Source organism: Fusarium keratoplasticum, chromosome 6 (genome assembly GCF_025433545.1).
Source record: "Fusarium keratoplasticum isolate Fu6.1 chromosome 6, whole genome shotgun sequence".
Taxonomy (NCBI): Eukaryota; Fungi; Ascomycota; class Sordariomycetes; order Hypocreales; family Nectriaceae; genus Fusarium; species Fusarium keratoplasticum.
The window spans coordinates 3,245,060-3,261,330 of record NC_070534.1 but is presented as its reverse complement, the minus strand read 5'-3'; the positions used below and the strand labels follow the sequence as shown (position 1 = coordinate 3,261,330).

Sequence of the window (16,271 nt, the reverse complement as noted above, 5' to 3'; positions counted from 1 at the left end):
AGAAGAGGAGACGGCAACATGCCAGAAGGTCGACATTATTTCTGTACGGCTGCACAACTCATCCACAGCTCGCACAGCTCACTCTCACACAAGACTCGACACAGCCGGCTGATTACGGCTCTTCAGCCAATCCGAGCCTCAACCTGCCCTTTTTCCCCTCCATCCTCACCATCACACGCACCGGCAGACTCGCAGAGACGCTACGAGGAACCCAGACCCAGCATTGCCACGATCCGGGGGCAGCCCTGTGTGGGCCGCGTCTTGGGCCCGGAGGGTTTTCTGTGGTTTTGGCTCTAGCTGGTCGGCTTTCAAAGTTTCAGCAGCGCCCGCCACTCAATCGTCTTCCCAACAGTCACAGCTTGTCGTCTCTTTTTTCATCTTGGCGATTGTCCTTGGTCAGACTCGAGGGATGGCATAAGATATCGAAGCCAAGGGCGATGTCGCAGTGAACTCTCGAAGTGGAGTGATGGCGCACCCCCTCCTCAACCCCGGCAGGCCTCTTGACGGCGGGCGACAACTTGTCAAGACGGCTGTGGACAAGTGCAGATGGGAGACGCTTAGTGGATGGCGAGGAGGAGGCCAGAACACGAAACGGCCGGGTCGGCGACGAATTGGACGAGGCGGCACAAGAGGGCCGGTCGGCAACCTTGCCCTAGACACGCGCTACGGTAACACTGACTGCAGATGCACAACTTGTGTTGCCAGTCGTGAGAGGCCATGGGCAAGGTGCATATCATGCTCTATGCCAGAGGCAATTCGGTGAGAGGCCCAGCCTGTCTGAAACCACCATGACCCAGACCTCTGGTCATGAGGCCAGGTACGGCTGCAGAGGTTGTCGCATAACATGGCTAGCATCCTGCTGTACAAAGAGGTGCGCCAGCATCTGTGAGAGCCAGCCAAAAGACTCGGCGTGGGCAGGGCTGACACGTTGTAGCGAGGAGCAGCTACGAGGTAAACAAAAGGTATCCGTACGGCGCGATACCTGGGCTGGCATTGTCTGAGAGATGCATAGAATCAACCGATGGCATCAACTTGGGTGCAAGCAGGTGGAGACTTCGTATTGCTCTTGTCTGCCCAGGGAGGATAAAAGCTGACGAGTCCGCCGTGACTTCCGCTCGCGACATGATACCCAACTTTCTCTTGAGAAATCTGACCATGGGAAATGCCGAAGGAATGCTGACGAGTTTCCTATCCATCCGAAGTGTCAGCCTGTGAGGCGTGGTGAGCGGCGGATACGGCAACTGACTGTGCCTTGAGCCGCGCCGCCCCAGCCTGACGTTGGTGAGCAAAATAAACACACAACCCGATAGCGAACTGAACCCTTGCTTGCCGTGTTCCACCAAAACATGTCTTGATTCCAAGGCTAAAACAAGCAGCGCTTTGTTGAGTTGACTCGGTTGTGAGGCAACCTTTACTCAACATCGACTATTCCGGCACTTCAACTCCGTACGGCTCCGTCTACAACTCCCAGGTTGTTCGATGGAGGCAAACGAAGATCTCGTGGACACTCTTGCGTAGCATAGACGGGCTCCCTCATAGACACCAAGGATTCAGGATTCAACCGCCTCTCCTGGCCCTTGATAAATGTCGCGTCCATCCATTGAGACCCCAAAAATGACGAGACAAGGCTCGGGTTGCGGCAGTGTGGCGAAGCACCGCCACAAACAAACCCGCCGCTCCATCCCCGTCCACAGGCGGACATCCAATCAGGAGCTTCAAGACATCTCGTAGCACTCGGTACTGACAAAGTATCCCTACCCTCGGCCTTTCTATTTCCACGCAACAAATCCCATCCAGTCTTTAGGGAAATCCCAGCAATGGAAGATGCATCTAACGACGGACCTGTCCCCTCCCGTCGTTTCCCCCTTGTCGATCACGGATGCGATCGATCTTTGTCTGCGAACCACGGCGTAGAGACTCTTTAGCGAGAGGCACGAGGCAAAAAGGCCAAGTCTTTTGAGGCCCAACCGAGCGGACTGCAATCATGCCAAGGGCCTTGATACGGAGAGACGAACGAGAGCCAAGACTACACAGCCACTCTTCTCCCGTCTCGTGTTCTCCACAAACCACATGAGATTTTGGCTGCAAGATATCTCGGCATGCCAGTTTGGTTCGCTGCCCACATTCACGGCAGTTTCAGACAAAGATGTAGCCCACACTCAATATCAAACTGAATTCTAGAGGCTTCTCTTCTTGGACCACTGTCACCAATCAGTCTCGTTAATCGTGCGGCGAGCTAAACCACGGGCGCTACTGTCAAGAGCTGTCACCGCGAGAGGTGCAAGAGCTTGAGCTTCTGTACCGGTTCTGTACCTTCGCTGTAACTCAGAGAGCTACAGGGGTCGAGGGGCGCTAACAGTCCCATGGTTCCCAGCGAGCTACCCCACTGAAAATAGAGTCTCCGGGCTGTCCGCTCACTGTTGCGTCACGGCTCCCAGGATCCCTCCATCGACCTGATCCAAAAATGGGCAGGAGCGGGGCTCACTACGTTACGTAGTGCTCTGTCACTGACGGGAAGGATCCATGGAAGCCTGCCTGCCCACCTTAAGCCCAACCAAAGAACGACTGCAGCTCCAACCAAACTCGACTTCTCCAACAAACACCCAAGACTCATATCTCAGCGCACGAGACGTGATCAGGCCCATTGTCTCTCAGCGCACCATTCACCTGATCTCGGCTGTCGTTCATGTTCGCAGTGATCACTAAAGCCTTACTACGCCATTAGCGCGACCTCGTCATCTTTGACAGTCATATCAAGAATCTGCCCCTCGAGAGATTCTAGTTTACCGGGCGCAAAAGCGCATACCAACCACCTTTCCGCACCCATGGATTCTTATGGGGTTAGGAGGAAAGACACGACCAAGGGGCCTCCCCTTCGAGTTCTATCGCTCGGTAAGCGCCTCGTCTACCACCTTGGAGAGCCCTTTGCTAACCCGCGCAGATGGAGGAGGCGTCCGCGGTTACTCGATCTTCATCATCGTCCAGGAGCTGATGCACCGAACCTTTGTCGAAATGGAGGGCCGCGCTCCCAGGCGACACGAAATTCCCAAGCCATGCGATCACTTCGACCTCATCGTCGGTACTGGCACCGGCGGTCTCATCGCGCTCATGCTCGGCCGGCTGCGCCTCGACTTGGAAACATGCAAGGAGCTCTACGTGCGTCTCACCCGCATGGTCTTTGAGACGGACAAGACGATTGCCGGAATTCCCTATCGATCGACCCTCTTCAAGGCCAGCAAACTCGAGGAGGCCATCAAGGCTGCAGTCCAAGAACATACTGTTAAGGAGAGGGAGGGCAACGACGGTAGTGAAGCTGACCTCGTCAACCCTCTCAGCGCCGCCAGCTATTCCAGCGCCGGCGCTCCTCGGCGAAATCAGAGCAATGCCAGCACTATCAGCTTCAGTGCTCGAAGCCCCGCCGCCCAGATGGCTCATCGACCAGCCTTCAACTCGAGATATGGCGATCCCAATGCACGGCTATACGACCACAGAGAAAACCGCACCAAGACGTGAGTTTCCAAGATTATTTACCACATCAGGACAGCAATCGCTAATTGTTAACAGTGCTGTGACGGCAGTGTACAAGGGTTCCCCGCGAGGCTCGCCAGCCGCCATGCTACGGTCCTACGACTCCCGAAAAGAACCAGCCCCCGAATACGATTGCAAGATCTGGCAGGCTGGTCGAGCTACCTGCTCTATCGGTCTCGCGTTTAAGCCCATCACGATCGGCCAGTCGGTTTTCCATGACGATGGTGCGGGTACCTTCAACCCCAGTCCCGAGGCGCTTGACGAGGCTGTGGTCAACGAGTGGCCTGGGCGCGAAGTGGGCGTCTTCGTCAGCGTCGGTACCGGACGTCGACCTAGAGGCAGTGACGCAAACTCTCAGATATGGTATGAGGGGTTCCTGGGCGATTATGCTGATGCACGAAGAAAGTTGATCGCAAAGATCGAGAACTGCGAAAAGATCCACGAGTACATGATGCGAGAGCACTTGGGGAAGCGTAATGTCAGCATCGACGCCTACTACCGCCTTAATGTGGAAGTCGGAGTAGGCGAGTTCGGCATGAACGAATGGACCCGACTGGGCGAGATTAGCACAGGGACACGACGATATCTGTCGAGGGAGGCGGAGCAGAAGATGATTCAAGGCGTGTCGTCAAAGCTCGCCAAGATCCACAGAGCCAAGCTGCGTCACGAGCGAGCGCCCCAGGGAATCCCAGAGCTGGTCAAGTCAACGTCAAGCACGTGGGAAACACCATTGGCATTTGAACTCCCCGGAGATATCCCAACCACGGTTCCGCTCCCTCACAGCCCGGCGAGCCGGTCATCGTTCGAATCCGGATCAGATAACCTACAAATCCACAGCAACCACGCAAGCTCCCCTCGAGCCTCTAACGAACGCATTCGCCCGGGGACATCTAACTCGCACAACTCTCCTCCTCTGGGTCCTCGTGTGCCCGGAAACCCGAGCGCCAGCGCACCCAACCTTCGGCCTGAGGATCGTCTTAATGCTTCGTTGCCGCCACCGCCCCCACAGTATCGAGATACATCGGGGCAGGACCTGATTGCCATCATGAGCCCTGACGAGCATCCTCGGTCGCCACCAATGAACCACACAATGCCAACGAGAATTGAGCCTCCGCCGCTGCCACCAAAGACACCGCTTCCGGAGAGCCAGCAGCAGCATAGCGGCAGACGGCCTCCAGTAGTTCCCCCTCCATACCCGGTCGATGATGACGAGCCACCACCCGTGAACATGGCTCGCAAGCCCGACTACAGAGGAAGATGAAGTTGCCGAATGATGAGATCTACGTTTTTGATACGTCCTGTTTCATGAACAAAACTGGAGAGATGGGGTTTTCTTGAAGCCCTCGACATGTTTGGGTCCGGTCGAGATAGGATTTAGAGCCCCGACAGGAATGGCGTTGAGGTCGGGGACACGACATGATGTTTTCTTTTTCTGTTTCTGCACAACTAGATACCACCTGGGTTTCTTTGCCGCGAATTTGAAAGTACATGATTGAACGAGATGGAGGATGACAATCGGGCTTCTTTTGTATACCACTCGGCTACCTACATGAATATGACATGAACAGTGTGCGCTTTCTCATGATAGAACTATAACATGCGAGACTGGAATAGTACGATGTGAATCTATGGGTAAATCTGTAAAATGCTATGAATAGTCTTTCTTTCTCTATCATGCGCATTCCCATGTATAATATGACTTGTAAGCGAGTCTAAGATCTTGATCAGCATCTACGTAGCGATTCGTCATGAGCCGAGCGTCCCGCAAGTCGTACGCCAGTATGAGATCCGTGGAGCAGGCAAGCGCCTCCTGCGAGCCAGGACCAGGGTGCTGGGTTCCATTCAGAGAGCCAGGGGCTGCCGCTCAGTCATAAGACAAAATGGAATTTTGCCTGAACTGCACGACACCTGCAGCGGGATAATTAGGTGCGTTTTCCTAGTGGAGTTGTTCCAAGGATTCGGCCGCTACTGATAGGTGCGTCGGGGGAGATTGATGGGCTTAAAGCCTACAGTAGCTTGAGGTTTTTTGTTGGTCGGCAGTTGAAGCCGAGACAGCAGAGATGGGCATGTCCAGGATTGAAGCGGCGGTTTTGCTAGAGATCTTTGGTGGCTTGAACTGGTGATACTCGAGGCTGAATGAGACGCTGGTCGTTGAGGTCGTGGATCGGCATGACGGTGAGTGCCGTTCGGCAGTGGTGTTTGCCGTGTGTGCCCTTGCCCCGCCAAGGCCAAGACGCTCATTCTTACATGCAGATTCGGCGTCAGTCATCAGGCAACCTATGCAGTGTGGGTTGAAATAAAGAATCTCCAAGCCTTGTCTTTCATTTTTCACTCTGACCACGTGTGTTTCTCCCAAACATGATGACAAGAAGCAGCATAATCTGTTCAAGTGATAAACCCAAGCTTGCTCCGGAGTTCCTATTTCATGGCGGACCAGGAAGTCCAGATCAGCACACGCTAGAGATGAGGGGAGCGGCACTCTCCGTGGACCCCGACAGGACAGGGTCCAGAGCTCCCAGCAGCTCTCAAGCCTCTTTTTCTTTTCGCCTCTGATATGTGTGATGAAAGGGGTCTTTTACAGCATGCTACGCAGTTTTGGGCAAAGGGTTATGTATCAGGTAGAGTGCACGATTTGGGTCTACTGCAGCAGCCTAGAGGAAATCTAGATTCAACTCTGTGAGTGAGGAAACAATTCGAGACAACAAGGCTACGCTTCCTTCACTTCGCACCTACCTACCTCTCTAGGTAAGGGACTCATTGATCAGCTCACTCGCTGGTTGGGTACGTAGAAAAACGTCCGGCTTATCTCCCCATCGGCATCCACGTGTGGCCCTTGCCTTTTTTTTACCTTTCCACTCATTCATTCAAGTCGAGTCGAGCCGCTTTCACATGGACCAGAGTACAATCTGACTAGAGCTCTCCGCAGCGCGCGCGCTTCCATCGCTCCTTGGCTAAAGCAAGGCACCCTGTCTACCTCGGCGGGCAAACACCAAGGACCTACAGTAGCTTTGCCTGCCCGTGTGCTTAGGTGCAGTAGCATTCATTCTGGACTTGCGGTGGCTTCCCCTCCTTGGAGGTTAGCCAAGACCTCTTTCCCCCCCCCCCGTGTCGTGTCTTCAATTGCCGAACCCGCCCTGTCACTGACGGATGGAAGCTTGGGTACGAAGTTACATCCGATCCTGTCTCGACGCCCAGACTCTCCTTTCATCCATCCCGTCCTCACTTTCTCCCTCACTCAACAAAAAAATCTCTTTGGCCGTGCCATCTCGCATCAAGATCACAAACGAGCTCGCTCCCCAGTAACACGCCAAGCCGAGGGGCACAACGGCCAGGGGCACCCAGACGTCATTGCATCGTCGTTGATCGACCGTGGGGGGAGGGGACAACAAGCTTTGGAATTTGTCACCTTTCTTTGTTCCCCTTTGTGCGCCAAAATTTGAAGCACCAGCAGCCCCGGGGGTCCCGAAAAATCTAGAGACCTTGATATTTGCGACGCTGGGAATTCGATTTTTGGAAGAAGGGTATCGGACACGAACTTGATCAGAGAGTGAAAGAGTGTGTGGACGACTTCAAGCTTGCATCGCATCTTACACCCGAGACGCACCCCGTAGGCAAGCCAACGCGATCTTGGGGAGACACGAACCAACAACACCTTTGACGCCCTGCAGCGAAACCCCCCAAAAGCTCGCCCAAGAGCTTCAAGCAGCGCCACCGTACACGCGACCGGCAACTGCTCCGACTCCAGCTATCCCATCTCCGGCCTGGTGAGCCGCCTTTGCCGCGTTGATCTCTAGCCAACATCGTCCAGACTTGTTCTGCTTGAGCTTCTGGTCCTCGTCCATGTCGACTTGAACGCGGCCGCCGCAACCTGACGTGTTTCTTCATCAATCTCACCACGGCTCACTCGCGGCTGGTTCATCTGCCCGTATCTTCCATCTTGGGACTCACAATCGCGCCGCTTTTGACTTATCACCTCGCATCACTCCTGCCGTTGCCTCGCATGAGCCACCACCGTCCTTGGCATCCGCATCTGACCCAGGAACAGCGCCTCGATCTCGACCTGGCCAATTCCTGTCGGAGTCTTGGCTCGCCACCAACGGCTTTATCTATCACTTTTCTTGAACTCTTGTCGCGCGTCGCGTTCATCTTGGACAAAACCGACACGACTTTGTACTCACTCAGGCGAGACCACGCTTTGATTCCTCGCTTCTAACTATCTACTCCGAGCTCTCCGACTCCCCAGTCTTGAATATCCCGGTGCCAAGCCCGCGACCCGGTCCCGCGTCACAGCCGGCACAACGGCGACGAAGCGGCATCATGCCGGGGGTCGAAGCCATGCAGGGGCAAGCCGGCCGCCGGCGCGCTGAACGCCAGACGTCATCATGCACCGAATGTCGTCGCCGGAAGCAAAAGGTACCGTCATTTCTCACTTTTTCGGCTCTGGCCCTGTCCCCTGTCAGATCGTGTCGGCGCCGGATCGTGTAACTCGTTTTCCTTGGCTCGATGTTGTTGGACATGCCGGCAACCCAGCTCGTGATTCCCTGATATCTGCACTTGTCCGGCAGTTGTACCGATACGATATTCTGCTTGTCCCTGCATCTTGGAACTAACTAGTCTCGCCTCAGTGTTCACAAGGCCAACCATGCACAAACTGTCTTCGCCGGTTTCCTCAGCCCATTTGCGAATACAAGGTCAAGTCCTCAAAAAGGTGAGTTATTCTTGACTCTTCTCTAGGTTTTAGCCCGGGTGCTATTCTCTCAAGCGTGCTCTCCCCTAGTATTGACGATCGAAAGGCTAACGCCATGCTCCTAGATCTTCTCCCCCTACTTCCCTTCAGAAACCTCCTCCTGCGTTAGCCGTACGACAAGGACCATACGCTCACTTGAATCCTGCCGATGTTCAAGAAGCCATTATCAATCTAGAGGATGCCTTGTCAAGCTCTTCTGGCAGTTCCGCCCAAAACCCCCATTCAAAGATCAGCCCCTGGGTTCCGTTCAAAGTTGTCTCCAAGGAGGTTCAAGATGAAGACGAAGCCATACTCAGGTCACTTCAGGTCATCGTGGAACACCGTCTAACCTTGGCTAACCGTATCTATTTGGACGAACGAGCCGAGACCACAAAGGCATTCTTGGCGCACCACGAAGGACGGCGACCTGTTGGATTACCAGTCGAAGGCTCCATGGAGCAACTACGATTATTGCCAATGGAGCCTACTAATCTGAATAAGGAGTTGGTGCGCATACGTAAGTTTGATCTTGGCGGTATGCTTCAATGACACGACTGACATTTCCTGATTTCAGACCTCCAGCTGCTATGCCGCTTCAAGTGCTCCGTAGATGGAAACCCAGACCCAAGCAATGCCTTTATGAAATACTGGGTTCCCTGTTGTGTACAGGACCCCCTTCTTCTGCAAATTGTTCTATTCACATCGTCATGTTTCCTCTCGGAGACAGGACATATCCCAAAGATACTAGCAATGATGCACAAGGGCAAGGTGTATCATTTGCTCAACTCACAACTTCGAGACGAGGCCAGCCAAACCAGCGACGCATCAGTTCTGGGCGTCGTACAGATGGTTGCTGATTCTTGGTATTGGGGCGCCACGGCTGATCTCAAAGCCCATATCAGAGGTCTGAAGCAGATGATTAGGATGCGAGGTGGTCTAAGTCAACTTGGACTACACGGATACTTAGCCAAGATGATTATCGTGTAAGTTGATGCTCACATTCAGAGGCATGAGCATCAGCTTGATGCCCCAAGTCTTGGTTGTTCAGGAGCTGACCCGAGATAGTCACGACGTTGTCATGGCACTTGCCCACGAGATCGATCCATCCATCTATGGACATCCTGGCTTCACGTTCCAGGATCCTATCCTGGTTCCCTTCAAGACCGCCTTGAACACACCTCTCATTTTTGGATGGCCAACTTTCCAGGGATGCTCCAACTCCCTGCAGCTTCACCCAAGCACGGCTCAGATTCTCGACGACATGCGTTATCTGTTTGACGTTGTTTTATCGTTGCCGGAATTTCCCAGCGCGGAGGAGCTTGACAATGTTGTAACAACAGCTGGTTGGGTTCAGGACAGGATATCTGACCTTCCAGACGACGCGCCATCACGACGATCACCAGAATATCGCACACCTTCTCGATCAAGCTCTGTCGAAAGCCCAGCAAAGTCGCCAGGTTCCGCAAAATCCGACAAGTCCTCCCCGCCCGTTGAACTTCCAGACATGATGTATCGTGTCGTCCGGTTAACATCACTGATCTGGGTTCGGTCAATTCTCAACCGCTCTCCAACCAGCACAATGTGCTCGGAGCGCGATGTAATGATAATCTGGGGCTCAGTGTGGCAGGCTGGTCTACCCTGCTGGCAAGCCGTGGTCGGCATCTTTGTGTGGATTATGCTGGCACTTGTTCCCAGCTGTCACAAGACACCTGCTGGTCGCTTCATGAAGACGCTGATGGTTTCCACTTTCATGTCGATCGGGGTGGACAATTGGCACATCGCCATGGATATCACCAGGACCGCTTTCAAGCTACAAAGATGGCTTGCAGGAGGCAGGATTCAAGCAGGCGAGAAGGGTCTCAGCGGAGGGGAGACTGTTGTGGATAAGTACGGATTTGTCATGAAAGAGATCCTGCCAGAGATTCAGCTCCCGACCGACGACGAATAATGGACCCGAATCCAAGACACGGCAGTTCCCGCCTGCATCTGACCTGGGCACCCTGAATGGCTTCAAGCTGAGCGGGCTGAAGAATGCAGCCATTCAGGTGTCGACTATGACGACATGTTTCAGATCGACCAACGATATAATGTAAGCAAGCGCTCCACTACAGCATACTGTGAGACCCCGAAAAGCGTCAAATACTCGCGTCCTCCTCGGCGATCCGATGCAGATGGCTGCTTCTTCCCTTTTCCCCCCTGTGCATTGACGGTTGTGTCGTTTTGAGATTGTACTACACTGCATTGTTCTCTCGACAGGGTCACAATGTGTGACTTTAATCAACTTCGCAAGGATATACCAAATGGGACTGTCCTTCTTCCGGGGCAAGAGGGCTATGAGGAGGTCCTTGACAGATGGAGCGTGGCATGTGTGAAGAGGGCGGTATGTATTGTCTCACTATTTGTCTACGCTAAGGTTAATCACCTTGCAGGCTGTTATTGTTTTGCCTTCAAATTCACAAGAGGTTGCTACTGCCGTGAGATTCGCGGTTTCGAACAAGATAGTCATGACTGTCTGTGGTGGTGGACACTCTTCCAGTGGGACCTCCTCTTCTGAAGGTATGGTCATTGACCTGAGGAAGATGCGAAAGGTCAAGGTCGACACGGAAGCCATGACTGTCGAGTTTGAGGGAGGTTGTCTCTGGAAAGATGTCGACTTTGCTCTTGAACAACATGGACTGGCAACCGTCGGAGGTGTTGTCAACCACACAGGAGTTGGGGGGCTAACGTTGGGTGGAGGGCACGGATATCTGACACCTCTCCACGGACTGACTATCGACAACATGATTTCCGCAGATGTTGTTCTCGCCGATGGCACCATTGTGGAGGCGTCAGAGGACAAAGATCCAGATCTCTTCTGGGCTATTCGAGGGGCAGGGGCTCAGTTTGGCGTTGTGACCCGTTTCGTCTCACGCGCCCACAAGCAGGGCAAGGTCTGGAGCGGCACGTTGGCATATTCGGCTGACAAGCTGCCCGCCCTGCTTTCTGTTGCGAACGATATTCACCAACGACATGCCTCGGAGGGCCACTGCCTTGCTCTAGGAATTGGCTTTGGGCCCGACGGCGCACGCATCGTTTCCGCGATCCCCATGTTTCATGGCTCAGAGGCTGATGGTAGAGAGTACTTTTCAGGTCTTCTCAGCATCGGACCAATTATCGACAACACCTCGATGATGACGACAGCGCAGATGAACACTCTCATGAACCCCATCATGGAACACGGCATCCGGCGTCTAATGGGTTCAGGGAACGTGACAATGCCGCTGGAAATTGAGTCCATGTTGCAGAACGCGGAGGAGTTCTGGAAATTTTGCGAATCTCACGAAGGCATGGGTCGCTCCGCCCTTGCTATTGAGTTCTTTCCGACGGATAAGATTCGCGAGGTTGCGCAGGATGCCACGGCATATGCCAACCGGGGAGACTACTATGATGCCATGACGATATTCGCGTGGGAGGATGCAGCCCACGATGCAGAGGTGCGCCGTTTCAACCGGGATCTCTGCAGGCGCATCCGCGAGACGAATGGTTACCAGGCGGTCTCTGGTGGTCACTGGAGCAAAGGACCTGTCGGGGTGTACATCAACATCGAGGCGGATAGTGTCTCGCCCAAGGACGCCTGGGGCGTGAATCTGCCGCGGTTGAGGAAGTTGAAGAAGAAGTACGATCCACAGAATGTGTTTCACAAGTGGCATGGCATTGCAGAGACGACAGAGTCTATATCATGAGGACAGATTTGGGTATAGAAGGAGGGTGAAGGTGGCTATTCAGGCACTAAATGTTATTTTCAGATAATAGGAAATTGCCAAGCAAGTTAGACTCAGTCTCAAAGTGTTGTGATATTGGTCTAGATATTTGTTACCTCGTGTTTGAAGTGAGCGGGAATAGGGTTGGCCGAGGTAAAAGTCATAACGAAGGAGCAGCGGTTAGGCCGCTCAAGCCAGCAAAATATCCATATGCCTCTGGCTCCTCTATAAACAGGAATCGTTGCTGTTTCAGGCCCGTTTCGTTTCAAATAGCAGTCAGTATTTGCTTGAGAAACGAAGGGTCCCGTCGACGGAAGCGTTTATGGATGATAGCTCCAGACGCATGGGGAGCACAGCTCAGTATTGTATTGAGAGCTCATACGGATCCCTACAGCTGATTAAATATACTGCATATGGAGAGTTCCAGGCACCTGATTACATAAACTTGATGGAGATTACTATTGACCCAGGTCCTTGTCTTCTCGTAGCGACAAAGAGCGTGTCGGGCAACGTAGCAAAGTAGGCAAATTTCAAGGCCAATGTTGATGTCGAACCCACAACACTTACATAACACATATTGGTCTCGGATTTTGTGCCAGTCAAGGGTGCTTACCTCGTTCATCTCATCTTGCGGGTGCCCTGCTGCGGGTTGTAATGACCATGAGGCACTGAGACGAAGCTGTTCTGAATGACAACTTCTATGCTAGTGGGCCAATTTTATACATACTCTGTTCTACTTTTTGCCCCGAGTCCAGAAGACGGCTATTCCTTTTTCATTACATCGTATCGCTCACATGAAGCTTCTTGGGCCGAATGTGCTGCGTTTCTTACTGGCAGCCATTCGTCTTGAGAAGTCGGGTTTCAAGCGACATCCATCAATGATGGATGCCATCTCCAGACACCTAGAATGCCTCTCAAAGTTACAATACGTCGAGAAATAAAGGAGACGACAGAACGACAAAGGTGACCTAACTCTTATAGGCAAATTGATATAAATATACTAAAATAATATCCTAATATGATCAAGATATTAGATCTTTTTTATTTATTCTTCTATTATTATTACCATATCTCCATAGTGGCCTTTAGGCAAGGATAAGCTAATCTGTCATCATGCTTTGGTGTTTCCTTGACCCGCGTGCGTGGTTAGCCATACCCCCCTACCCATGTTGCGACGTCCATTGCCTGGTTACCCACGAGGTCAAGACTTGGTGTTGAACCGCTCGCTGAAGCATCCTCGCATACCAGCCAGTCGTCTCAGGGCTGAAGAGGATGTTTTATTATATTTAATGGCATGAAGCAGCGGTAGATGATGCTTCTTTGTTGAAGGAAATGCATCTCTCTACCTAGGGGCTCGGAACTGAGGGGAATTAATTCCATTGCTGACGGTATGAAACCTAGAATGTTCCGAAGGAGAGCACACTAGAAGCGTATTCATGTCAGTTTCAAAGTAGTTAACTTGACTAGAACACAATGACTATATGGGAGTGTGGTTACTGAACAAGTGCCCAGAACACGGAGGAGGAGGGACATTGTCCGGGAAAGAAGGTATGCACTTGAGATCTAAGTAAAACTTATTCCTATGTCTATGATAGCTTCCAATGCTTGGGTATTGACGAGAGCGAATTCATTCGTGATGCAACGTTCGCGAAGCTCTCAGGAAGTGGCCGTCTTCCAGTTGCTCATGGACATCTAGCCAGCCGTTCTTTTCTGGAAGCACAAGCGAAGAGCCAAATGCCCGTCAGAACTGGCCTTTACAGAATAACAAGGCAGGGTCTGCTTCAAACGATACGATTCAAAAGATCAAGTTGAGATGTGTGAGCGAACAGTTGTGCTGGGATTACATTGGCCTTTTGATGCTAGTCGTGGGCAGGCGAGACAACAAGTACGCATCAAATCAACCCTAACCGTGACTGTCTTGTTTGTTTCCTAATCTTGCAGTTAGGTCCCGTTTCCCATTACCAAGGAATAGCAAATAGAGCTCCCGAACTGTTTGCGGGAGCATATCACTCCTTCACTTACCCTAGGCACACACGTTTGTTACCATCATGTCAATCAATGCCCTCCCCGAGCAACATGGGATCTAGCAAGCTGCAAACATCATGATTGAAGAAGATAGGTCGAGTTCATCCTGGGTGGTCCGCGTACTCTAATGCAGTAAACCTGGGGTTACCCATACACACTTGACGACGATCCAGGATTCAGTGAGGGCCATACCGCCAACCAGAATCGACAGAAACTCCCCTCAGTTACGAATCCGGAACTCATTTTTATCTTACAGGTCGTTTTGTTTCGTATCTCAATACCTACGTGAGAATACTTTGCCAGCCGGCCCAGTTCTCGATGCAGGTGTAGGGTAGTCCATGCACCCCAGTCAGAGAAAAATCAAGACAATATACCTAAAATATTAGTTCATTTAGGATGTCTTCTTTAATATTCTTAGAAGAATTCATATAAATCTTCTAATGATTCTTCAGAGAAATGAGTCCATCGTCCATCCTGTTCTGGTGTCTTGTTGATTTCTCGACCCGCGTACCATGTTCGTTCCAAGATGGACTTCCAATAAGATTCAAGACACACGAATCGCAAGATTAACCAGAAACGGCGCCGACGCGAAGTTTACAGCGATAGGCCTCAATGGCGATTGGGGAGCACAGTAGCTTAAATTGTGGTCCCCATCCGTCGCACCATCGAGGTTGCGGAAACTGCCGTGGCCACCCCTCATATCATGAGACCTCACGATGGCCGGCGAGCAATGCTTCACACCGATCGAGAACCGGTCGTGAAATTGGCCTGTTTCTCGCCAGCGGGGAAAGCAGGCAGGTGACATGCCAGCAACCCACAAACATTGTTTCCCTGGAAGAAGAGGGACGACAATAGCGCCAGGGCTGACTAGGTACAAACGCCACCCCTTCCTTGTCTCTGAAGAGGGGCTTTCATGGGCTCACATGTTGTCTCCCATCACTACTGCGCACTACGGACTGGGTTCACAAAGGTATTCTGAGCTGAAGACGTGGGGAGGCAACTAGGGCTGAGCTGATGAGGGGGAATCAGTCAAGAACGGGGCGTCACAATTGATGATGTTGGGGTTAGTAATTCATCAAAGAGACAGGGACCTCGCGTCCAAGCGCGTGGTGGTGGCGCTTGTTGCGTGGGGACTTTACAGTTGCAGCGGGATTTGTCTTGCCATTCATCGCCTGAAGATGCTGCATGAGATGATGCAGGCCGGCGGCCACCAAAAAAGAGGCGCCCGATGCGATGGAAAAATACCAATCCAGTTAGAGAGAGAAATATGCAAAGTGATGGACCAGGGGGGGCTACAGTGGAGGGGGGTCACAGAGGCACGTCTTGGACGATATGACGATATCGTGAGATTGTTTACTGGTGAAAGTGGTGTCATGAGGTTGGGTACGTAACGTCTCCGATCAAATATTGGGACTGGGGGGTACTGTAGCTTATACGAATAATCATCAATCGGTGGAGTAACGAGATGAGATACACGTTCTCTTTCGTTGGGAGATATTACATGGTACCACGTAAAAAGAGTCTATGGGGATAATGATATTGATGAAATGGTCCTGGCTGGATGGATCTATCCGACAAGAGGCATCCTTGGACCTTGTTGTTGGTGGTGAAGGACTAGGAACAGGCTTCCAACACTTCAACCCTCCTTCTTCACTCACCTTGTGGCATACCGCGCTTCGACGCTCGGATGCCGAGCAAAAAAGAGGGAAATGAAATACAACTGTGACAGTTGAGACAAAAATGCAGCCATCGTCACTCGCGTCTTCAAGCCTCAACTAACTCCGTGTATGCACCGCACAGCCGGGATCGCGCCTACAGCTACAGTAGCGTAGCCGCCATGTGCTTTGTCTCCTCCAGGGGTTGGTTCCAAGGTGAAGAGGGCCTGCTTTCCAGGGGGGTCCTCATCGGTCAAGGACGGGAAGCCCGGATGGTCACCCGGTGGCCGTTGGGTGTTTGGACAATGCTGCATGTGCAGGATCAGGATCACCAAGGCAAGAGGAAAAAGATGGTTCTGGACTGCCGAAGCTGAAAGGATTTCCCCATGGCAGTTCAGTTGGTTGGCCTCACTGCACACGCCCTCTCCCACTCACACCCGGCAGGAGTGCCTGCTTTGGGATGTCGGATGCGCTGCTGCGGGCGCGGGTGCGCTTCTTTTTGTCTTCGATATTATTTGCTTTTTGCTTCCATGCACACGCACACACACACGCGCGGGATGTTGAAAGGTCTCTCGGTGTATCGGTGACTTACGGGGG

At 52.5% G+C, this 16,271-nt stretch overlaps 3 protein-coding genes across 3 annotated transcripts; all 3 read left to right on the top strand.

Moving 5' to 3' along the window:
• Positions 1-2,825: 2,825 nt before the first annotated feature.
• Positions 2,826-4,789, top strand: NCS57_00899200 (uncharacterized protein; the record flags this gene model as incomplete). Its single annotated transcript, XM_053058786.1, has 3 exons — positions 2,826-2,892; positions 2,942-3,509; positions 3,565-4,789. The coding sequence occupies 3 exons, from the start codon at positions 2,826-2,828 to the stop codon at positions 4,787-4,789; spliced, it is 1,860 nt and encodes a 619-aa protein (XP_052912617.1).
• Positions 4,790-7,845: 3,056 nt separating this feature from the next.
• Positions 7,846-10,202, top strand: NCS57_00899100 (Zn(2)-C6 fungal-type domain-containing protein; the record flags this gene model as incomplete). The annotated part of the gene is made up of 5 exons (XM_053058785.1): positions 7,846-7,941; positions 8,154-8,236; positions 8,366-8,771; positions 8,829-9,237; positions 9,260-10,202. Exons 1-5 carry the CDS (start codon positions 7,911-7,913, stop codon positions 10,200-10,202), a joined length of 1,872 nt encoding a protein of 623 aa, XP_052912616.1. The 5' UTR covers positions 7,846-7,910.
• Positions 10,203-10,316: 114 nt separating this feature from the next.
• NCS57_00899000 (FAD-binding PCMH-type domain-containing protein) lies at positions 10,317-11,976 on the top strand (the record flags this gene model as incomplete). The annotated part of the gene is made up of 3 exons (XM_053058784.1): positions 10,317-10,371; positions 10,480-10,634; positions 10,684-11,976. 3 exons carry the CDS (start codon positions 10,317-10,319, stop codon positions 11,974-11,976), a joined length of 1,503 nt encoding a protein of 500 aa, XP_052912615.1.
• Between the last annotated feature and the right edge of the window lie 4,295 nt (positions 11,977-16,271).